This window comes from Tiliqua scincoides, chromosome 2 (assembly GCF_035046505.1).
Source record: "Tiliqua scincoides isolate rTilSci1 chromosome 2, rTilSci1.hap2, whole genome shotgun sequence".
NCBI lineage: Eukaryota > Metazoa > Chordata > Lepidosauria > Squamata > Scincidae > Tiliqua > Tiliqua scincoides.
The window spans coordinates 73,198,885-73,224,336 of record NC_089822.1 but is presented as its reverse complement, the minus strand read 5'-3'; the positions used below and the strand labels follow the sequence as shown (position 1 = coordinate 73,224,336).

The following is a 25,452-nucleotide window of genomic DNA, read 5'->3' as shown; positions in this document are numbered from 1 at the left end:
TGAATAAAGTGGGGGAGGAATAACTAAAGGATTGTGAAATTGATTGAAAGAGTTTAAAAATGTTCTTAAGCTGTAATGTTTAACATTTATAAGTTATGGTGTACTTACAAGTCTTTTGCGAACTTTATATGGCTAACTCACTTCATGCTTTGGTATTTGAAATATTTCCTGGCATAATAATAAAAATGTAAGAAACAGAAAACCTTTAAAGTCAGAATTAAGGTTATTTACGACTTTAATTAAAAATGAAAATTGGCCTAATGTCAAAAAAAGTCTGTACAAAAATGTGAATTCATCAGAAATAACCATAAAAATTCCAAGGTGATAAAAGCACAGTGAAGTAATAGCTCCAGCCCTAGGGAACCGTTCAGTTGAATAGAATGAGACCCTTTGCTGTTACACCCTGTTAGTCATGGATTTGTTTAATATATCCTGCTTGACTGCCTCTAATCCTCTTTTTAAATCTCCCTTCTGCACACTAAATGACATTATTTTGCTGTCTCATGATATAACCAGCTCTTCAAAATACCATGCACACATTGTAAGTATTAGGAGCAAACCATAGAAGGCAATGGATGGTACTATAGACCCGTGTTCTTACTTTGAGAAATCCTGGCAGCAACAATAAACTGTCCATTGATTCCAGTACAGCTGGGATTTCAGTAATCATGTCAGCATGTGGTCACACTGATATTGCCAGGATACTAATGAATCATTAGAGCATTTTGCTTTTCCTTCTGGGAATTCAGTCAAGGCCTTGATAGTAATTTAGGATGAATTCTGTGTTCTGTACAGGCATACAACTTGTACTATAAATGCATACCACATCCTAGGAAACTATAGAAAAACTGGCAACACTTTGCCTTTGAGGGCAATGACTAAGGGTCAAATTAGTTGTGCACACAAATGCATGCTATTCAGGCATTTTTCCAGCCAGAAGTGACTTTTATTAATTAAAACAGCTGTGGTGGGTGGGATCCCCATCAGGAGCAGGATGCATGGGAAGTGGGAAGATCACTCTTCCCTCAAGTACCATTTGAATTTGAAAATTCCCCCGTCCCTGAAGTAGCTACTTGTTCCCAAACCAGAGGGCTAAACCAGGGCTTCAGGGGAACAATTTTCAACCTCAGAACAGCACACAAGGAAGATTGAACTTTCCCCTCCTTGCCCAGCCCAGCCCAGCCATGACTGGGGTGCCCTCCCTCCCCTAGAAATTAAATTTCTAAAAGGCACTACTAGTTAGAAGCATGTGTTTGCAAGTATATCTAATTTCACCATTAGATGTTACAAGATGTTACTTTCAGTGCATGCTCTACAAGCATGTTTTTTCATGCTAAATAGCAGTTGGATTGGTCTCCTTGCATTTGGCCCTGAACTGCTGGGGGAGATGACTTTAAACCTACTTTCCCGTCACTGTGCTGATCTAGATCAGACCATCTGTTGGCTACTGTTTGTCCTGGCCTCAGTTCGCCTTCCCAGGTCCACTCAGACTTGTGCCAGCAAAGTAGTTGATAGAGATCTGAGTAGACTGTGCAGGCAGCGGAGGCTTACCCCCCCGGGCAGGGAAACAAACATTCCCTTAACTGAAGGAGACCTCTGGAGCCTGAAATTCCCCCTTAGGTTACAGTTGGGAGTTAGGTAGGATTGAGCTGCTGATCCTTTAAGTTCAGTGTATCCAATACCTTTTCATTCATTCATTCATTCATTCATTGGGTAACAAATAAATAATATCTCCATAATTCTCTTTGGCCATTAAACATATGCAGGAGGCCTACATTAACACTCCAATCCTATCTAAATTCCTGTGCGACAATATAGTGGTGCTGGCACAGACTATGTTGCATCCCATGGGGGAATTTTGGCTGCTGGAGATCTCTTCAGGGTAAGAGGACTTTTGTCCCCTTGCTCAGGGTAAACCCCAACAACCACAATGGGTCAACTAGGACCTGCACCAGCGATATTGATACTGCATGTCCAAGTTGATCTGTGCAGGCTGATCAAGCCCCTCCCAAGGCCAATCTGACCACCTCCACCCCTTCTCTTCCCTGTTCCACTCTCTCCCTGCTCTCCCCCCACCTTCCTGGTCCAGTGGGTGTTCCACCAGTGGAGAGATTAGACAGGACTGGGCTATTAGTCTTATTTTGGAAGCTATTTATGCTTAAGCATTGTCAAATCTCTCCAAAAAATGATACTTCCTGAACTGGATAATGGTCTGCTTCTTTATTTACCATCACTGTTTATATCTGATGCAGAGAGGGCATGATAAAGATGCCTTCTTGGCTGATCAAAGGAATTGTAGTGTGAGTCAGCTGGTGGTCTTAAAATGTTCGGAACTGAATATTGCACAAAATCAATATGCTAAATTAAGAGTATTGTACTTGTGCCTGACCCGTCTATAACCTTTGCTTGATTATACCTCTTTACTGAAATTAGTATTCATGGACTGCCAAACCTAAATCAATTTTTAAAAATCTATGGACCATTCTGTTGACGTAACATTGATTCAAACAGGGGCTAGATAAGAAGCCACTGCTTGTTCTAGTAGATTGCTTACGATCATCAATGTCAGATATAGAAGATATGGCTATTTACTAGCATAATATTTACTACAATTTTGTTTTTTATTTGAATGGTGTTCCTGTCAAGAAAAAAAAATCACATACCCTGACCCTACACACCTTTCATTGGCCATCAATATCTTTACTAACGTTATTCTTCTGGGTAAATAAAAATTTAGGATTGGCCCAAATTATTTTTAACTTTCATCTTCTTAGGAGAAATTAAGTTGAAACCTCATTATATTTCTCATGCTGCTAGCTCTTGGCAGGAATTTCTCCAAATTGAGAAATTTGGATGCAAACTGGAAAGGGAAGGCATTTTATTTATTTATTTTGTTACATCAAATCTAGTCCAAGATTAAGGAAGGCAGGACATCTGTGCAACCTTCATATCAATGGATCTTTTAGGTAGCCTAAGACTTTGTGTGTTCTCAGACCATCCATTTAATTGACAGGCAAACATTCAATTTGCACTAAAAATATTTCATTCTAGTCACTAGGTATTAAAAAAGAAAAGAAAAAGCTCACAACATTTTAAAAAGTATTTATTTCAAGCAACAACCTTGTTTTATCTATTCAGCATCTATCATTCTGTGGAACCAACATGGCAACAAATATCCCTGTAGAGACAGACCAGGGACAGACTGCACTTGTGTGGAAGGGATTGTCACTCCCGAATCGGCCTTTTCAGCCACACTAGACGCTGTTCAAGAACCACCATTCAGAGTGCAATACCATAGTCTTTCGAGACTGAAGGTTGCCAACATACATACATATTAACTATGTTTAACTTGGCTGTTGATCATATTTTGAGCCTATCCAGTGATTCACAATACTTTGAAATGTTCTTTAATAATTAGGCACTCACAGTCCAATCCTATTCAGGGCTTATAGCAGTGAATCTCACAGTCCACTGCTGTAAGCCTTGTTCCGGCAGTGCAGAAGCCGTGCTACCACTGTGAACTTCGGAGCCACTGGCCCAAATGGCCAGAGGCTCCACCCATGTGCCAGCAGCTCCTGGATACCCTGCCAGAGCAGGTAAGTTGGGTGGTTTGGAGGTAGGAACTGGGTCGAACCAGGGCAGGAGGGGGAAGATCTCAGTTGCAGGAGTACATGCCAATATCCTATCTCTCTGATATGCCCCCTGAAGCTCCTCAGCCTTATGCCAACTAAATTCCTGGCATAGGTTCAAGGAGACCCATTGGCAGCCAGGTGACTTATAGGACCATCTGGTTGACCCCACTATTGCATGCAGCGCACTCTGCATTGGTGCTGCTGTCTCTCACAAACTGGTGGGGGAATGGATTGGGCTGTGAATGTATATTAAATGTATTTCTGAATTGTGGGTATTTAAAGAATACCCACATGAAAGAAACTGAAATGAAAGAAGTAAAAGAAATGCCAAAAGCCAAAGCCAAATGAAAGAAACTGTACCCCAATAAATTTTAGAATTTGCTTTCTTTTAATTTATAGTGTTGCATGCCTATCATAATCTTGATGCATAAAAATTGTGTTCTGTGTGCAATAACACTTACCAACCACAATCCTAAACACAATTATTAGGGAGTAAACTCCACTGAAGAGTGGAACTTACTTCTGAGTAAATATGCATAGGACTGCACTGGATTTCTCTGTTCCTCAAGCCTATTTTTAGTTTCACTACTTCAGGCAAACACACATTCTCAAAATTGGCAAAATTTACTGCCGTGAATATTTTTAATCTGCTGTCATACTGCCAGAGTTGGTGTGTTGCCTTGAGGGATGCCACAGAACATCTGTTTTCCTCCTTTTCACAGACATGCAGATTTTCTCAAAATTAAAAAGAAAAGAAATTAAGACTCTAGGGAGATAGAAGCCTTCACTACACGGTTGGCCCTGTTGAACGATTGTAAACATTAATATTTCATCCAAGTTGGCAAAAACAATCTTTTCACTATGTCTAAAAATCTGACTTTTGGGAACAAGAAGTCGCGCAACGGCTGTCAATTATTTCATAAGACCTATAGGGAGAGGGAGAAGTGAGGAAGGAAAAACTTTAAAAAGCATTCCTTGTGGCTGATTTCTCAAATTCATTTTACCATCAATTGCTGTCAACTTCAGGAAGAAAATAGGATGGGACAAGAAGAGAACTGGCAGTTCATAGAAGGTATTTATTTTTTACAAGTCCATAAACATTTGCTTCTGCCATCTGTATTGAGGCAGTGCTTTTGGAGTGCCTTAGGCATTGTCAGTGGATTTGAGAGACGTCTATTAAATAGGTACTGGGGTTGCAAGGATCACCTGCTTGATGAACAACATGTTTCTTAAAAATTTGAAAAGATTTTGGCGAGAATCCCAAGAATTGCAGAATTCCACTCATTCCCAAGCAGGCTTATTTTTCTTAAACAGCAGCCCCCACATGCCACATGGCAAGCCAGTTTTGAAACTGAGGTGACTTTCAAAAGCAGTTTGTGATTTTGTGTGGGTGGGTGGATAGGTGGGGGCAAGTCTCTTATTCAAAGATTTAAAAAATCATAATTCGATTTGCCCACCAAAATCCTTGGCTGTATCTAAAGTAGGTTTTAATATTTTGCCCATCTTTTTTTCCTTTATAAATGCAAAAATAACAATAATGCTTCTCATTTAGAAAGGATAAAAGAGTATGGGATAGTTGTTAATTCGGGAAGGGCTTCTTTCCTCCTTTTTCCTCTGCCTCCATATGATAAATTGGTCTTCTGTTGAATAAGATCACTTGTTTTGCCCCTTTTTCTTTAGTTCAGATTTATTCAGTTATAGAATCCTGTCCATCTTGTTACAAAGGGACAAATTGGTATGTTAAGATATGTGACTAACAGCCTAATCCTAACTGGGCTGTTTGCTGATGGACTGCATGTTCAGCCATAGAAGTGCAGCTGCAGGAGCATGTGCCACCAGTAGCACTGGGCTACCAGTGCACATGGCTGGTGGTATCGTGCACAGACCAGCAGAGAGGCTTCCCACTGCCAGTGCTGCTAAGTTGGTGGTGGGGGCAGGTGGTGCAAGGGGCAGGCAGGAAGTGGAATGGGAGAGGAGGGGGTGGATCCTGGTGGTACCAGAGATTGCCAGGATCCTAATCCTGTTCCTCCATTTCCTCTCCCTTACTCTCATCAATTCTGGTCCATTGGAATGGTTGGCACAAGTCCGAGGAGATCTATTAGAGCAAGGGAGGTTTATCTCAGGGTAAGGGAATGAGAGTTCTCTTACTTTGAGGAGGCATCCAGGAATTCCCACCCCCACAGGATGTAGTGCTTGTTCTGTTGGCACAGTTGCATTAGTGGGGGGGTTTAGGGCCCAATCCTAACCTCGCTGAGCACCAGCACTGAGCTCCAGCACTGGTGCTGGATGTTGCAAATGTGCTGTAAGGAGGGGCCATCAGCACAGGGCCTCAGTGCCGAGTGGAGATGCCATGGGAGTGCCTGGAGTTAAGTTGAACCACCGGATGGCATTGTGGGTTTTTGGGGCAGTGGGAGGTGTTCTGGAGCAGCGGGTGGGGTGACGGGAGTGACCAGCCCAGGAAGGGGTGGGACTGGCAGAGTCTTGCTCCACCAGATCCTATCCTCTACGTTGAGCTGCAGAGCCCAACATGGAGTTTCTCCAGTCTGCACCAGCAAAACAGCTGGCACAGACTAAAGTAGCCCCATTGCAGAGCCTGAACCATTGCCTGGGGAAGGAGACAACCTGCTGGATACAGTGGTCGCCATTTTGGTGCTGTTGCACCTTTGGTGGCAGCCCCGCTGGGGATAGGACTGAACTACCTGTTAGAATGGGGCTGTTAATTAAATAAGTGTAGGATTGCAGTCGTAGTGTTGTCTGCAATGGGACAATTTCCAGACACTCTAACAACACTGTAGAGATTTCCTGTAAACATTGGCAGCCCTACGATGTGTAATGTGCCATCTTGATTTTTAATATGCTATGGTGGCAGGAGTGCATTTTCAGTGTAAGTGTTTTAGGACTAAGTGTTAGTTCAGTAAAAATAAATGTGTTGGATGGAGTTGCTTATTGTGTTTGTTTTCTTAGAGGGAAAAAATTGGTAATTCATTTGCTATTTATGGAGTCCAATTGAAATATTTCATTAATGCAAAAGGATTGCATTTGAAGTTAAGGGTCACTGAGCAGGGCCCATGGCAACCAAGAAGCCATTCTTTACAAAAATGCAGTAAAGAGTAAGTGTTTTAATCCTCAACTTTAATCCCCTTACTTCCTGTTCTCAACATGAAATATAAATCAAACACTGGAGTGAAGCAATTTTTGTTGAAAGGGATGATGGTGCAAAAGGCTTAGTGATGGGAAGAAGTGTTTAAGGAATTTAATAATGCTATTTGCTATGAAATGTTTTGAGACTATTGAGATAGACCAATTCTTTTAATTATGGTGAATGTAAAACAACAAAATAAACGATGAAAATGATTAGAGGGTTAGATTTTATCCTCCATTCCCTCTTGTCGTTGTTACAGCATAACCCAAAATTGCTGTGACTTGAAACTCTTGAATTTGTATTCCTGTGTTTGCCTAGTACCAGACGGGCAGCCCAATCCTGAGCTGCCTGGTGTGCAAGGCTGCAGCAGCACCAAAAAGGGCTGCCCCTGCATCCTGCACACTCAGCTGTCAGTGCCTGCAGCTCCTTGGGAGAAGGGAACATTCGTTCCCTTCCCCCAGGTAAGGCGGGTCACGCCCACAACAGGACTACTTCATTCTACGGCAACCCAAGGGTCGGTGTAGAATTAAGAGCCTCCATGTCAGGCCAGTGGCCCGACACGCAGACTCAGGATCCAGTGGTCCCCTCTCCCTCCCGTTCCACCCCTTCCCCCTGCACGCCTCCTCCCCACCCTCTCCCTGCCCTCCTTCAGCCTCCCCCCCCCACTCTGGAACACCTCCTCCCCACCTCCCCCACCAACATCTTCGCTGCCCAGTATCCGCGTGACTGCCAAGCGGCAGAGCACAGGTGCTCCACCAACCCTAGCCCAGCACTAGCCAGTGCGGAACTAGCACCGGTGCTTCACCGCCTTATGGCACATTTGCAACAGTGTACACCGGGGGTTTGCTGGCTCACCCTGCATAGGATTGGACCCTTAATTGTCATATAGAGCCTCTATGAAACAGGTACATTTTTAATAATCTATACTTTGCCTATCATTAATCCCTTTGCACCAACATCCTTTTAAGACAGGGGTATCCAAACTTTTTGACAGGAGGGTCACATCATCTCTTTGACACTGTGTCGGGGGCTGGGAAAAAAAATTAATTTACATAAATTAAATAAAAAAAGATTAAACTTACATAAATTAATATATTAGAGATGGAAGTCATATGAATGAATGAAGGTCTTGCAATAGTTCAAGGCCTATAAAAGGCCTTGCACAAAGTAAGGTCAGCCTCTCCTTTGCTGCCACTGCTTCATCACAGTAAGCAATGAAACAGTAAGCAATCTTAGAGATCGCCTACTCCCGTACAATCCGGCTCGTCCTCTCAGGTCATCAGAGAAGGCCTTTTTACAAGTGCCGCCACCTAAGGAGGTACGTGGGGCAGCGGCAAGAAATAGGGCCTTCTCAGTAGTGGCACCAACGTTGTGGAACTCCCTTCCCCTTGACTTGAGAATGCCTCCCTCTCTGGAGACTTTTCGGCGAGGCCTGAAGACCTTGTTGTTTAATCAAGCCTTCTGACTTCATGGCCTTTTTAACATCTTTTATACATCTTTTAGTTGCTTTTTACAGGCTTGATTCCTCTAAGTACTGCTGTTTTATGCTCTTTTATTCTGACTTTTATCTGACTACTGTTTTTATGGGTTCTGCTAATGTGTTTTTTAATGTGTTTTTATCTGTTTGTGAAATTATGTTTTAATCTGTTTTATATGTTGTTAGCCGCCCTGGGTCCCTTTGGGGAGAAGGGCGGGATAGAAATAAAGTTTTATTATTATTATTATTATTAAGCAATGGAGGGAGCCCCCCCCTTACAGCTCACGGGAGAGTTCGAACAGCTGGCTGTAACGCTGAGAGCAGTTGCATCACGCCAGTGCTGGCTCCAACAAATTTCAGGAGAGCCAGAGGCTCATTGGAGACTGGTGCTCCCCATTGGCCGGATTGGGAGTTCTTGAGGGCCGCAAGTGGCCCCAGGGCCGGTGCTTGGGCACCCCTATTCTAAGAAAAAAATGCTCCAAAATGTTTCTTATGATAATCTTGTAGAAGTTAGGGTAGTTCTGTAAATGTAGTGCTGTATTTATTTTATTTATTGAGAACCATCAAGTCTTTGCACCTCATTCAGGAAGTGCAGAGTGTGGAGACCTGTCCATTTGAAAATAGATCCTAGCAGCTAATTTGCCGTGCATAAGAGTCCATGCTGAAGGATAATGTGGATAGATTCCTTTTGAAAGAAATGGAAAATTGAACCAAACTGAAACCTTTTGGTTCAATTTTCATTCATTTTCATTTTTATTCATTAAGAAATTAATATCAGGAGCTTCAGATTAGTCTGAATGCATTATAAATGGATTTAATTTCATAGCCCATAGATGACTACATTTGCTGTACACATAACCCATGTGTAACCACATTTTTAACACATTCAGAGCAGCCAACCTTTGTTTACCCAGGAGACATATCTCTGGGGCACCTGAAGCCTTTGATAGCCAGAGAACTTGGCGTTCCCTGCACGCACTGCCCAGTGAGGACCGTGGGGTCAAAGAGTGCTCAACATACATGCATTTGAATCCCCCACTAGAGGTTTTTCTGGAGGTTGGCACAAAATCTTTGACAACCAAACAACCAGAGGGGTTGCCTGTCACTGGGTACCCTGGCTGTTGTGAAAATTGATGGAATTTATCATCAAATAGATGTGATTTTAATAAATGAATAAATAAATAATTTTAAAAATGTCACTGAAATGAAAGCAAATGAAATAACATTACAACCCCTTTAGTTCTTGCAAATCCCTAGCCAGCATGCACGTTGAGCTTTCCTTGTCATGCTATAGCCATGTCAAGTGCAGAATACCGGAGAATTGCAGGTTGATCTCAAAAAGTGACAGATTATCTGCCAACAGTATCCTAAGGGATGTAGCAGTTATTCTATCAAAATTTTATTCATGCAGACAGAGGGACGAAGAAAACACAAGATCACAGGAAGGTGTGAATAGTAATAGGCAAAAACACTGTGCTTGATGGGAACCAAAACTTCATAAAATGTCATTAAAAAAATTGCTGTGAAAATACATTTCAGTGTTGATCTACACCAGGGGTGGGCAAGCATTTTGGCAGGAGGGTCACATCATCTCTCTGACACTGTATCAGGGGCCGAGAAAAAAATGAATTTACAATTCAAATTTGAATAAATTTACATAAATTTGCATAAATGATTGTATTAGAGACAGAATTTATATGAATGATACTGAGCTTATTTGTAATACACATGAGAACTATGAGAGAACGTTCTTCGTGGAGGGGATACAGAAGCTTGTCCCACGACATGACAGTTGCTTCAGTTCAGATGGAGATTGCATGGAGATGTAGTGTGGCCGTTGTATTTAACTTCTGAGCTGTATTAAATTGTTTTCCTTAAGTCTTGTTTTTTTAACAACCAAGTGGTACTTAGTTTGTGAGCTCCAGAAGGATCTCTCCAGACTGGCAGAATGGGCAGCAAAATGGCAGATGCGCTTCAATGTCAGTAAGTGTAAAGTCATGCACATTGGGGCAAAAAATCAAAACTTTAGATATAGGCTGATGGGTTCTGAGCTGTCTATGACAGATCAGGAGAGAGATCTTGGGGTGGTGGTGGACAGGTCGATGAAAGTGTCGACTCAATGTGCAGCGGCAGTGAAGAAGGCCAATTCTATGCTTGGGATCATTAGGAAGGGTATTGAGAACAAAACGGCTAGTATTATAATGCCGTTGTACAAATCTATGGTAAGGCCACACCTGGAGTATTGTGTCCAGTTCTGGTCGCCGCATGTCAAAAAAGACATAGTGGAAATGGAAAAGGTGCAAAAGAGAGCGACTAAGATGATTACAGGGCTGGGGCACCTTCCTTATGAGGAAAGGCTACGGCGTTTGGGCCTCTTCAGCCTAGAAAAGAGATGCCTGAGGGGGGACATGATTGAGACATACAAAATTATGCAGGGGATGGACAGAGTGGATAGGGAGATGCTCTTTACACTCTCACATAATACCAGAACCAGGGGACATCCACTAAAGTTGAGTGTTGGGCGGGTTAGGACAGACAAAAGAAAATATTTCTTTACTCAGCGTGTGGTCGGTCTGTGGAACTCCTTGCCACAGGATGTGGTGCTGGCGTCTAGCCTAGACGCCTTTAAAAGGGGATTGGACAAGTTTCTGGAGGAAAAATCCATTATGGGGTACAAGCCATGATGTGTATGCGCAACCTCCTGATTTTAGAAATGGGTTGTGTCAGAATGCCAGATGCAAGGGAGGGCACCAGGATGAGGTCTCTTGTTATCTGGGGTGCTCCCTGGGGCATTTGGTGGGCCGCTGTGAGATACAGGAAGCTGGACTAGATGGGCCTATGGCCTGATCCAGTGGGGCTGTTCTTATGTTCTTATGTTCTTAGTTTCAGAATAGCCCTCATATAATACAGGTATGTAGAACCACATGAGAACTATGAACCATTTGCCACACAGCTCTTGCACAATGAAAACATACAGACCAAGCCAGAAACACATGGAGGCATAAGTTGTTCAGAGGCAATGGGGAGGGGTTAAAATAATGCCCAGGGAAAAGCAGAGAACACACAGAGACTATGAAAGGCATTACTAATTTAACCTACAGCTTGCATCTTGCAGTCGCGACCAACAGTTGCAGGCCAGCGCGGGCTCCAACACTCTCTGATGGTCCAGAGGCTCATTGGAGACTGGGGGCTCCCTACGGGCCAGATTGGGGAGCCCCAAGGGCTGCAAATGGCCCACAGACTGGGAATTGCCCATCCCTGATTAAGAACCAGCAACTGCAAGCCAGAGGCAGTTATTTGAGGCATATCACTTGGCCCCCAGTTACCAGGTAGAGGCAAGATAAGTATTTTGAGAGACTGGTAGCAATAATGGCTGAGCTTTTTGACAGAACAGGTCCTGGTCCTTCAGCACATCATCAAAGGAGCATCTCAAAACAGTGGTTGCTGGCCAAGAATTTAGGCTGCAATCCTAACCTCACTTTCCTGGGAGTAAGTCCCAATGAACACAATAGGCCTTACTTCTCAATAGACCTAGTTAGGATTGTGCCCTTACACTTTTAGTAACAAAGAAGTCTGGAAAAGAAAACCCACTTCCCTACTGGTCATGTTTGTGATTTTCAGGGGCCAGTTTGATATTACTTGAGATATGTATTTAGCCCTTGAGCTTCCAGTTACTGATCCATAACATATCTTAAACCTGAGGTGAGCGTGGAATGCACGTTTTCCTGGTTTAGGTTCATGTTACTTAATGTGCATTTCCTTATCACTGTTCACTCTTTTCTGTGATCTCATATCTAATGTGTATTTTCTTACTTCTGCTGCAGTGGGTTGTGATAGAGCTTAACCTATGTGCTTGAGTATGTTGCAGAAGCAATAGGTATTTAGTAGAATATACCAAGTACAGTCACAATTCATGATGTTGCAAATTGCATAACAAGCCAACCTAAATAATCAACTAATCCAAAGCATCTGGTGAGCTTTAAGATTTCATAAAATTGATGTTTACAATCTGGTTATGCAGTCATACAAACACATACATATGGGTAGTTTTGCTGCCTTGAAAAAAGAAAGCTTTTTTTATAGTCAAATACATGCATTATGTATGTTAAGGTCCCTATTTCCTAAACTGCACTCATAAAAAAAAAAATCCTACTTATCTATATTCTGAGTCTCTGATATAGGATGTGTATCAACACAATACAATGCAAATAGCATTACTGTTTGTCCATCCTGATAATCTGTTAAACCAGTTTCTCACAGCTGCAGTAAATAAATCATGCCCCAGGGAACCTCAAAAGAAGCTGAAACCAAGAACATGTAACATTATAACAGGATGTTACTGGCTGAAAAACCTGTGAGGACACCTCTCTCTCTCTCTCTCTCTCTCTCTCTCTCTCTCTCTCTCTCTGTGTGTGTGATGTCTCTCAAAGTGCCCCTGAAACGACTTTGCAAAGTTCTACAAAGACAGTGAATTATAACTTATAGGCTGAGCCAACAAGGGGGCAGGGGACCTGGTACAAATTACTAGAGTCTGGCAGTCTGGAAGGGAACTTGGAGCCTGATTATGTTGCATATGTTTTTGTCTTTTGTAAAGATTTTTAGCCAGTATGCCCTTCTGGGGGGGGGGGGGGAAATAATCCAAACCTTTTTTTCCACCAGGGCCTGAACCAACTATCAGTGGTCTTACCTATAGTACTATGTTAAAAGGTGGTAAGAGGGACTGCAAACCTCTGCAATTGAAAGAGGGAGAGGACTTACTCTGAGTGTTGTTGATGGGAAGGTTATTATTGTTATTATTAAACGCATTATTTATTATTATTAAAACTATTATTAAATTCACCAGGTATTTAGACTGACATTTACCCTCACTGGTTTGAATTCTAGCCAAGAATTTAGGAGCTAGTGAGGTATCAATGCAATATGTGGCATGTTCCCAGGAATGTGGCTTTTTGCAGGTGACCAGTTGTTATCCCATCTGTGCCAAAATTGCTCAGATGTTTCTTTAGGACCCATAGAGTTGCACATAGTCCTCCAATCACTATGGGGATTGTTGTCACTTTCTTTCCCCAGAGACAGTTCCCTTCCCTGGGAGTCTCACAATCTACAAACAGACCCAAGGCAGATGACAGACGGGGAGGGAAATGGTGGCAGGGTAAATAGGAAAGAATATGCGATTATTTAATACACATGCACTTATGCTTAGTTACACTAAGATAAAGGAACAAGGGAATGGTGCCAAAGATGTTGTAGAGAGAGACTATTTAAAATCACTCTGCCCTGAGGAGAACAAAGAAGTGACCAAGCAGAGGGAGCTATAGCATCATCTCTTACAGAGGTCATCACTGGTTTGAGAGGACCACAATTTACTACATTGTATTGTACATTTAAAATGTTGTAGGCTCCCTTGGGGCCCCTTTGGAGGCAGAAAGGTGGGTTATAAATGCTTGGATGGATGAATGGATGGAAATGGTAGAATTTAAAGATGGATTTAAGAGAGGCGGGACCATACGGGTGATCTGGGAAGGTGTTCTAGGAATAAGGAGCAGTAAGAGAGAAGAGGCAAAGTTGTTGACATTTGGGCAGCTGAGAGTGTTGGAACTAGTGGAATGAAGGGCTTGGGCAAGAGTGAAGCAGAGACATAAGGCGATGCATGATCATGGATGGTTTTGAAGATAAGGACCAGGAGCTTGGTATTAAATCCAGGGGTGAACTGTAAGCCAATCTAGGGATTTAAGAACTGCAAGCCAGTGTAGGGATTTATGGAATCATCAGAATGAAGGGACATGAATGATTTGGGCAGCAGAATGTTATATGCAGTTGAAGAGGTTGAGATGAGCCAATGGAAGACCAAAGAGGGGAAGACTGTGGTAGTCGAGGTGAGAGATAGCAGGGTGTGAACTGGCATTTTCAATGATGAGATGGGGAGGAAGGGCTGTATTTTTGCTATGTTGTAAAAGGAAAAGTGACCTGATTTGTTATATGACTGTATATGGGAAATGAAGGGGAGAGAAATCTAAGATACGTGCCATCCTGGAACCTAGGGCTCCCCAAGACTCATTAGCTAGTTGCACTTATTTGCAACAGCAGGTTCAATGGAGTGAATGTTTCTCTACCCTTGGGATACCTCTATCCAGCATGTCAGTAGGATCAGCAAGAGACAGATCCTTTTATGGTCTCTGGGGAAAAAAAACACCTAAGTGATGTTTGGATGATACACTTGGCATTATACGTATTTATTCATTTTATTTTAAAAATTTATATCTCACCATTCCCATGCTGCACCAAATGCCCAAAGTGGCTGTGGGTAGGTTTTGGTGAGGGAACTTTTTGTGTTTTCCTTTTCTGTCTTTCTGGATGCAGCATGAGTATCGTGATTTCACTGCAAGATGCCCTAGAAGAGTGCCTTATATTGGCATGCCAATAATTGGAAATTATTGATTTCCTTTGACTGGCATGCCAGATTTTGGTTCCTTGTGTTGCTTTCCTACTGCTGCAGCTGAAGAATGGGACATGACCTGTATCTACACAGTATGGCTTGCTAGCTGGAAAATGTTTATCTAGTTTCATAAATGTCAGTAGTGGGAAAACCTAATCTTCAGATGGATTCTTAAATGCTACAATAATAGGAAATATGAGTCTAGGTATTGAAAACACCATAATTCCCTCCAAAATGTTTTGATAATAAACGGATCTGCGTGGGTGAACAGGTATCAAGCTACATTTCTCCCGGCTGAATATATTCAGAAACATACTTTAGTGGCATCTGATTTCCACTGAATAATGAAGACAATCAAGGTCTCCATAAAGTAAACATGAGTCTGATAAACAACAGTGATAAGAAAAATGCAAAAGAAAAGGTCTTTTTTGTTAGCCCTTGTCTTGGGAAGCGTGAGATGCTTCAAACCAACTTAATGCATGTTCTTCACTCAACTATAATGTAGCTGAAAACTGAGGGATTTAAGAGGCTTGTTCCCTTCTAATTACTTCCACTTGATTTGCTAAATCTTGAGTCATTATCCAATCATATCTGAAATGAGAAAATGATAGGAGTTGAATTTCCATGTCTTGTTCTAAGAACTTAAAAACATTGGTAGAGCTGTCAAGAAAAAATACAAATCATTATAGATGGTGCCTTGTATCCCTAAGTAAGCAAAACATTGCTCCTGGAAAGTGCTTAAATATCTAGATGCAAACTTTGACATGTCAAATTGACAATTTAAGTGTCTTACCTGAGACAATGTTCATATAATTTGGAACACACACTTCAAAAGAATTCTGCTAAAAAGAAGCAAACTCATAATTTGCTGGTATTTTGTTACATCTTTACATTCACTGCAAATATCTTACAAAGGACTCTGTGCATTTTAAGTCTGTTGGTCAAATTAATATATTACAGTCCAATCCTAACAGCAGTACCAAAACGGCTACCGCTGCATCCAGTGTCATTGCTGGGGCCACCAGAGGTCTTCTCAGGGGAAGGGGACTTTTGGGGAAAGCCCCAAGGCCTGCAATGGGGCTTCTCAAGACTCCACTGGATATTTTGCCGACACAGAGCCTCTGTGTTGGGCTTTGCAGCCCAACTAGCACAGCACTTTATAAGCTTGAGCAGGTGCATAATTCAGCAGAACTGCTAGACAGCATTGCTGAGTTTCAAGGTCAAACTAAGCATTACACACACAATCAGAGCTAGTCCACCTGAGGCAGTATGTCATATGGCTCCTCCTGGCACCTGAAGCAGTGTGTCAAATGCTGCCCAACATACCTGGTGATACCTGCCTGGATCGGAAGAGAAGATGAGTGGAGGAAAAAAAGTGACAGAGAGAAGCTTTAGACTGCAGCCCTCCTCTTTTTTTTACACTTTCTCTTCCACTTTGTATCTACTTAGTATTCCAATCCAGAGAAAGGAAGGAGAAGGAGGAACAGTAGTGGTGAGTCAGTGGTTTGAAGTTGGTGTCCCCCACCAGGCTGCTGCCTGAGGCAACCATTGCAGTCAGATTCATGGATGGGCCAGTCACGCATGCAACAAATTCCTAAAAGGCAAGGGGACAAGTTGAAACAGAAGAGCTGGATTGGAGAGGGTGCTTAACCTTTGCTTTGCCCCCCCATCTCTCCCTCTGAAACACTTTTCACATCCAAAGATTCAAAGTATGTATTTCCCTCACAAAGTAAAAAAAAGTGGGCTGTAGGACTTATTTACACATTTGCTTGTGACTTTTAAAGTTAGTCGCTGTCATATATGATTTCTATTTCTTTCTATTATGTTTGGCCAATTCTGAATTCACTTGGAGAAATATGTATCAAGTAGGCATGCTCAAGTACAAAATATATACATGCTGCATAACATAGAAGATATGCATTTGTATTGTTAAGAACAGCCCCACTGGATCAGGCCATAGGCCCATCTAGTCCAGCGGCCCACCAAATGCCCCAGGGAGCACACCAGATAACAAGAGACCTCATCCTGGTGCCCTCCCTTGCATCTGGCATTCTGACATAACCCATTTCTAAAATCAGGAGGTTGCACATACACATCATGGCTTGTACCCCGTAATGGATTGCACTTGTTCTTAAAGCATATGTGAACAGGACCTCCAAATCTTTCCTCTTCATTGCTTGCATCTATTCTGAAGACATACACTTGTTATATATGTGTTTCTAATAGCATTTTCTATTTTATAATAGCGTATTCTATATAATGTGTAAATTCAAAGCGCACACTTTATTGAACTCCTTGATACTCCCCCCATCTGATCCCAATTACGCATAATTGTGATGCTTATAAAGAAAACAGATCACCTTTACACTGAAAAATAAAATGTATGAATAAATTGCCGGCAAGCTAGGTTGTAAAGGAACCCTTTTAAAGGTAAATATAAATATAGGGTAAATATAGCCTTGAAATTGTTCATGGAAAATTGACTTTTTGGAACATTGTTCCATGGCAATTAGCATCAATTGCAATACTTATGCTAAGAAAATGGATAAAAAGAATGCAGATATATTTAACCTCAGAAATATACATATATTACAACTGTAATTGCAGGTGACTAATGGCGAGCAGACAGAGTTTATGGTTACAATATGAAAAACATCTGAGTCCCAGAGCTGGCATACATATGAGAGGGGGGGAAAAGAAAATTTCAAGAATGCATAGTTAATTGTCCTTTGCATTTCTTTAAATGTTTGCTTCACACAACACCTTAAATAGTGAAATATCCTTACTTAATTTAGGGCACAATCCTAACCAGGTCTACTCAGAAGTAAGTCCTATTTTGTTCAATGGGGCTTACTCCCAGGAAAGTGTGGTTAGGACTGCAGCCTTAGTAAATTAACAAGGTTAATTTAACAAGCATTAATATTCATACTGTCCTGTCCCCTGACATTAATGATGATGCAGTCACGCCAACAGAGTGCATGCTGCATTCAGTGTTGGGGGGGGGGCACTCAGGAGGCCTGCCAGAGGTAAGTAAAACTATTTTCAGCTAACTTCTGCATAGCTAACTTCCTGGTGGCCTATGGGTCTCCTTAGACATGTGCCAGCTATGTAATTGGCACATCCAAGGAGAGAAATTAGGCAGAGCAGGTTCAAAAAGAAGGGATAGGATCCTGGTGCACCCTGGTACTAACACGATCCACTCCATCCCTCCCCACCAGCAACTCTTCCCCCTTCTCACCCTAAAATCCCCCCTACCTTTGCCCTTCCTGTCCACAACCTGCCCTCACTGCCACCTTACTGCCAGTGGCAGAGCCTCTGAGAGCCACTGCCCTGTGTTGGTTGCCGTGGGTTGGTTGCCTCCCGTTGGTTGCTGCAGCAGCCTGGAAGGGGCAACAGTGGCCCAGCTTTTGTGTCACAATAAAGAGCTTTGCATTGACGGAATGTGTACTTTCAGCAGCATAAGGCCCTGATAGGACTGGGGCTTCTCATTGCACTTATGTTTCCTCAGTATTTAAGAATATATTGAATTTTTCAGGTTGATCAGGTAGCAAGGAAGTAGGCTGTGCAGCATGAGATACACAGCAAAGCCACTTGAACCTCAAGTGGTGATGGCATCTGGCCTAGATGCCTTTAAAAGGGGAATGCACAAATTTCTGGAGGAAAAGTCCATCACAGGTTACAAGCTATGATGTGCATGTGCAACCTCCTGATTTTAGGAATGGGCTATGTCAGAATGCCAGATGCAAGGGAGGACACCATGATGCGGGTCTCTTGTCTTGTGTGCTCCCTGGGGCATTTGGTGGACCACTGTGAGATATAGGAAGCTGAACTAGATGGGCCTATGGCCTGATCCAGTGGGGTTGTTCTTATGTTTTTAAGCTCAAACCTTTGAGGGTTTTTTCCCCTTGTCAAATTGAAGTCTGACTCCTTCTCAAGTCACCAATTATGTTCCTGCCCCTTGTGGTGCCCCAGGGCATAATGCCACCCCCCCCCCACATCACACTACCTCCATGCCCAGATACTTACAGCATAACAGAGTCTTGCATGGCATTCAGGACCACTTGGAAAGCCTTCTGAGGCTTCCAACACGGTCTTAAACAGTACTTCTGGGAAACCGGAAGTACTGCATAAGACTGCATTGGAAAACCCAGAAGGTTTTCCAAGCATTCCTGAACACTGCATGGTGCTTCACCTGCCCCTGGAATGGCTCTGGAGGGCAGGCAGAGGGCTGCGTGGTGAGTGGAAGTGGCAGCAGCTTGTGGTGCCACCCCAGCAAGGCCCACAGGCTCAGCACCTGGGTCTTTCCCCCCTTGCCCCCTCTCCAGGTCTGCCACTGCAAATCATCCACACAGACTGAGCAAACTCTGCAACTTTCAATCCAAATGGTCAAGGTGACTCTCTGCCTTGACTCCCCATTAACTGGCCTTCATAATTTGGGCTGGAAAGAGATTTTAAATAACTTGATCAGATGCCCTCATAATAAGTATCTGCTGCATATTTTTGAGAAAGCGCATAGTTTTAAAAAAATTGCATGAACTGATAAGATAAAAATAGGTTCAGTGATAAAAAATATTGTGCAGTTTTCACTTTTTTATGTTTCCTCATAAATGATTGTTGTGCTAGACTCATTTAGTATGCCCCTCCTATGTTTCTGTGTACATAAGATTATTTCAGATGTCTTTCCCAGCAGCAATGTAGTGCCAAACTGGAAGCAAGAGGAAAAGGTACCCCAAAGAAGGAAGTGCCAATCAGTGCAGGACTTTGGAACTACTGTTGTTGCTTTGGCACAATAGCTGTTGTGCCAACAATTAGGATATTTCTAGCCTGTCTGCCTGGAGTAGCTCAGGGATCTTCATAGTCCCATATGGGCTGCAGATGTCTGTCGTGCTTATTCAGCATTCTTGCTACCTGCCAAAGGAAGCACCCTTAGAAAAAGTTGGCATGAAACGTTTTACAGGTTGTGAGCTCATACATTCATATGCAGACCACATGTCTCTCAGAACCTGTATACATCCTGCACTTTTCTGCGTGCAAGAAACTGTGCAGGCCTGCGCCATGGTCCTGGGAACAGAACCCTCTGCACTTGGGGAATAAGGCTGATGAATCTAAGGAGCAATGGATTTGGGGGAGGGAATCCCCCGAATACAGACCATGGAAGCCCCTACCTAAGAACCTCCTAAGTAAGGTTGAACTCTGTACCTTCTCGTCAAGTACACAGTTCTACCCTCCTCTTATGACTCTGAAGACTCAACTGAGGAGCAGGCACAGGAACCACATTCCTCCACTCCCATGCCACCAGAATCAGTGGCTACATAGACAAGCCAGGGCCTTTTATACAACAATAGGCTTCTCAAGTTATGAGCTTTAGAGATCACTGGGTGGGCCCTTGTGCATTGGTGGATCCTTGGCCAGTGCATTACCTAGCCAATGTTCTGATGCCATTCTGATTCTATGTGTAGCATAACAGCTAAGAGAGAGCTTGATAAATTTGTTTTGCATCTAGGAGACAGCCCAAAATTTAGGAGACAAACAATTGTTTCAGCTTCTTATGCTTTAATACTGATCCACCCAAAATCTCTTGTCCACCAGTGAATAGTATAATTATGTTCTGCATGTAAACAGGCATTACAAAGCACATTTTCAATCCCTCTAAAGGTCAGAAAACCTAGCAAATATCAGTGTGACCAAAGAGCCAGGGATAAGAAGAATGGACAAGCAAACTGGGCAGGGAGCAGATGAGGGCCACTTAGTGTGCTCGTCCCTGAATGGATCTCAGGGAGCCCCAGAGCTCCAGGAGCACGCTGATCTAAAGGCTTTGATCTAAAAATAGTTATATGAATTTTTTTAAGTTAAAATACATGACACTAAGGTGTAACCATATACACATTTAACTGGAAGTAAGTCCTGTTGAACTCAGTGGGCTCACTTCTGAGTAGACATGTACTGTGAAAAAAGCACACTCTCCTCCACTCCTTTCTATCTCTTTCCTTCTCTTCCCTTTCCAATATGCGCATGAAGAGAGAGGGAGGAAAAAGGAAAAAAAAACACATGCACTTGCCTAGCAGACCTGTTGAGAGGAAGGAAGCGTGTGTGCAGCATGTGCAAATCCGCCTCCCAAGTACAGTATGTGAGAGAAGCTCTATCCAAAAGTAAGTCCTCTCACCCTCAGCCTTCAGCAGGGCAACAGCTCCTCTTGCAACTCCATGGGTCTTGCTGATATGGCTGCTTTTTCAATGACAAAATCTAACTGCTGAAGCAGCAATAAGATGGCTGCCCCTCAGCTGCTGCCAAACAGCCATTCCCTAGGACATATATTAAGTTGCCATGGAGACCTGGCAACCTGAATTTGTTGATCGCTGAGGGAAGAAACTGAGTTGTGAACCAGAAACCAAATTTCTATCTGCAGTCTGGCAGGGGGTTGGACTAGATGACCTTGTGGTCCTATCCTATGTTATGATTCTATGTTGACTTACTGTGTTATAAGGATTATGGGGCTAATGCATCTGAAGTACTTTGAACATTTTAAAGTGCTATATAAAATTATTAAGTTCTAATTGCTGAGAATATTTATTTCCTGGTCTCCAAAATAGGTTGTTCATGCAATTTCCTGCCCTTACCCATCAGCCTCTTATCATTATGATGGCCTTTACTTCACAATTATGATTTCCTCTCTTCTGTACTTGTATTTCAGTTGCGTTCAAGTACAGAGCTTGACCAAGACATTCTCAATGACTGTCTCACTATCCAGCCTCTCCAACCACCTGCATCTCCACATGATGCTTCAGATAGCACTGTCAGACGATCACCGGTTCCTGTGCATGATGTTTACACAGGTATGCTAATAAAATTAAAAAGAGGAAGATATCATCCAAATGGGAAGAAAGTCTGCCTTAGCACAGCATTTCATTCTTGAAACCACTGAATGCCAATAAGAGCAAAGAATTGCCAGCAAAGCATAACCTGAAACCTCCCAGGACCCAGGCCTGCATTGGCACACCAAATGTCACCACATCCTTACCCTACACGGACAGTAGTGGCCACCACTGCTGCTGCCAAACTCTGAATCCCAAAAGGAAGAGGGAGATTACTTTTGAAATCCAAAGAGTGAGACTAGGAGGAATGATAGAGGTAGATGGGCAGACAGGGGCAAGCTCTTCACAAAACTTCCCCCTGACTTTCCTGATTATGTCACTCTCATGGGAAGTCCAGCCCTGTAGAAGATTCCTGAAAGGTATGCACAGAATCTTTCCTAAGTTCAGCATCTAGAAGTCTCAGTGATTTCATGGTGAGAGGATTCAGCACAATTTTCTCATTAGGAAGAAAGGGGTGTCACAGTGCTAAGTGTTGGCTGGATTGTGTCCCTTTCTTCCAGATTCTGCAGACATCAAGGCAGATTCCTAAACCAAAGAAGTATAGAAAACTACATAATTTGATGTATTTATTTTTAGTTTCAGAGTATTCTACCCTGAGCCCCTGTTTGGAAAGACATAATCTCGAAACCTTTAGTTGGCTATAGTGCTGAGTATTTTCAATTCCAGGATAAAATCATTACATTTGATTCATTTCATCTCTCTCACTCCTTCTTAGCCAAGAGCAATATTTTTAATTTGTAACTTAAACACGTTACTATATTTCATTGGTTAACAGATTGTCAAATGTACGTATTTATTCATTGCTACAATTATCAAACACTTGATTAATTTATTTGTTATTTTTCTTGGTGAATTAATGACAAGTAAAGTTGTTTTGCCTCAGTTGTACAGGTCAGTGGCAAATATTTAGATCACTTAAGTAGAATCTTCCAGTTATTGTTTATTTGGGTTACAAAAGAAGAGGTAGGTATATACCTTTGTGATTAATTTGCTAAATTAAAAAAGAAAGTAGGAAATAAAGAAAGAATAGGTATTAGAGAAATGTATTTAACTCATGTCATGGTGGAGAAATTATGCACTAGTTTTTCCAAGGCTGTTTTGATAGCATTGAAAAAGAAATAAAAACATTTTTAAGACATTCTGAATTGAGTGGCATGTTGATTTGTGTTGTCAAAAATATTGCTATCTAGATCTGCTTCAGACATTTGCAGGTTTTAATCCTGAATAAAAACAACCCATCTAGTATCGAATCGGGACATTAATTAGAATCAATGAATCTTCAAGGCTTGTTACCTTGAGCTTTTATTATTTCATGTTTCTTTTTGTTAAAATACCATAATTGTCCTTTTTTAAAAAGGAGGGCAAGACAAAGAACTAAAAATGCACAAAGGCGTGCACAAAACTTCTGCACAAATTCAGTGGAACATCTGGGAGAAGGGGTGTTGAAAAAACAAACCAACCTCTGCTGTGCATTGCAGGCAGCCTTTGAAACTTACCCAGACTGAAGGGGCTTCTGTTCAGGAGAGAAAAAGGAACAGCATGGAAGGAGCTAACCACATGAAGCTTTGGATGTTGGCTTCTATCTGTCTTGAGAAGCCTTACTGATCCTCTTTATGAATCTCCTTTTTGTGGTGAACAGATGCGAAGGACAACAGGGAAACTTTACCTTTGATATCTGCAGAGGAGGGAAGTTCAGTTGTTGCAGATTGCTAAACAGTGGCAAGACAAAAACTGCACCTGATGATGGTACCTCTTTTATATTGAGTGGTCTCCAAAGTGGAGACCAAAGCGCAATGGGAAAGAAGTCCCCGGCACAACCACTTACTGTTCCACCAGGGAGCTGTCCTTCTCCACCGCTGATCTCTCCCAAACAGATCTCCAGCCCACTGCACCTGCTCAGAAATCCAGGTGGAGCGGCTGCTGGGGCAACGGAACCTGGAAGCAGTAGGCCAGAACTCAGTTTTGAGGAGATTGATGGCAGGGAAGGATGGCTTCCTCACAGAATGGTAAGTGCCGTTCACACAGGGGAGGGAAAAGGCAGGGTGCTGGATCCAGTCCATGGGACAGGGTCTGGAGCGCCCTGACACAGGGCACAATCCTAACCAGGTCTACTCAGAAGTAAGTCCTATTTTGTTCAATGGTGCTTACTCTCAGGAAAGTGTGGTTAGGATTGCAGCCACAGGCTATTAAAAATAGAGGAGCCTAGACTTGTTTGCAGTTGGTCACAGAATTAGTGATAAGGAGTAATTCAGAAGCAAAGGACATCTTTATTGATACATGTAAAATTAGTTTGCTCCCCCCCACTTGAAATTAGACTAGAATGTTAATATGAAATGAGGGATGCAGAAATTGGCAGATGAGAACATTATTGTGCAATTACCAGGAACTCTTTCTATGCTTATCACTTAGTTTTAGTGAGATAGCTGTTATAATTTCTGAGCTATGCCCTCACAATAATTCCCAGAGCTAACTATAGAGAGGGGAAAGAACCAGCAGAAAATTCCTACATACTGCCAGCATGCATTGCAATAATGGAAGTCCTGCTGGGATACAATATACAACATGTCAGAGATGCCTGAGGAAGGGTGAAGTTCACTGTGTAGACCCTTCAGTGTTCCCAAGAGGTCACAGCTGTTTTGTTGTCTGGCTGATATCATTTAAGTTTGCCTTCAGATATTTCTCATGATTGGCATCTGGAACAATTGATTAAGTGCAGCAGATGAACATATTGGAAACTCTTATTGCTTTTGTGATTAAGAGCCAGTGAAATCCCCAAAGCAATAAAGTATGGGGTCTAGATTAAAATCTATGAGTCTTGCTAAAAGTGAAGGTCATTACATTAGATCCTTGCCATTCAAAAAGCTGACTCTTATCTAGTTTAGCAGATTGCAGTCTATTTCTATTTTGAGTTTTTGTATTGCCATGTAAAAAGAAAATGGAGAAGAGCCTTTTATTATGTTCTGCTCTGTCTGACAAAATATTTTAAATCTTCGACTCAACCAGACCCTCAGCATACCAGTTCCTAAGTCCCACTGATTTTAATGAGATTGCTGCATTGGATACATAATTATATACATGCATATCCGCAGTGGAGATATGCAGTATATCTCTCTCCAGTTTTTAAAATATTGTGTATTTATAACATCATCATCATAAATGATTACAGAGATTCACCTATGTGTGTGTGTTTTCAGTTTGCAACAGAGGAAATAGTAGTATTTGAATTACTGTATAGCAGTGCTTCTCAAACCACTGGTTCTCAAGTTTTGGGAGCTTTACTCCCAAAGTAAGTCATTGCTGGGGAGGGGTGAGGGCAGTGATGCATTCCCTCTAAGCCTCAGCTCTAATATGGGAATAGCAAAAAAGTTTCAGAGGCAACACTAGAAAGCTCCTGCTAATGGCATCACCACTCCTGTTATAGGATAGGTCCTTATGCTCTGCTCTTCCTGATTCCATCCCTCAACTACACTGTTGTATACGAATGGAAGTGAATAAACTTAGAATTTATAAAAGGGTAGCAATTATTCTGAGAAAAGTTATTTTCGTATTTTATTTTTCATTCTCTAATAACACCTGAGAACCAAAACAACCTAAAAAAAATTAAATGTGTTGTTAACTGCCATCCCCACCAATTAAAATTAAATTTAGTCCCAGAGCCCAATCCTAACTTGTGCCAGGCTGCTCAGCATGATCTTGGGATTGCACTCCCAGGGCGCAATCCTAACCCCTTATGTCAGTGCTTTCCAGCACTGACATAAGGGCTATGCAGCTCTGAGGTAAGGGAACAAACATTTCCTTACTTTGAGAAGGCCTCCCCATGAGTGACACCCAACTGCAGGATGCGGCACATGTCCAGTTGGCACTGCTATGCAAGTGCAGGAAAGCACTGACAT

The 25,452-nt window shown here is 42.3% G+C and overlaps 1 protein-coding gene across 1 annotated transcript in view; it reads left to right on the top strand.

Annotated features, from left to right (window-relative positions):
• The window catches only part of GLIS3 (GLIS family zinc finger 3), a 179,522-nt gene that overhangs the window by 119,021 nt on the left and 35,049 nt on the right, over positions 1-25,452 (top strand). Inside the window, exon 6 of the mRNA XM_066617150.1 lies at positions 21,379-21,520. Within this exon, the coding sequence (XP_066473247.1) occupies positions 21,379-21,520 (142 nt within the window). The remainder of the gene's footprint in view (positions 1-21,378; positions 21,521-25,452) is intronic.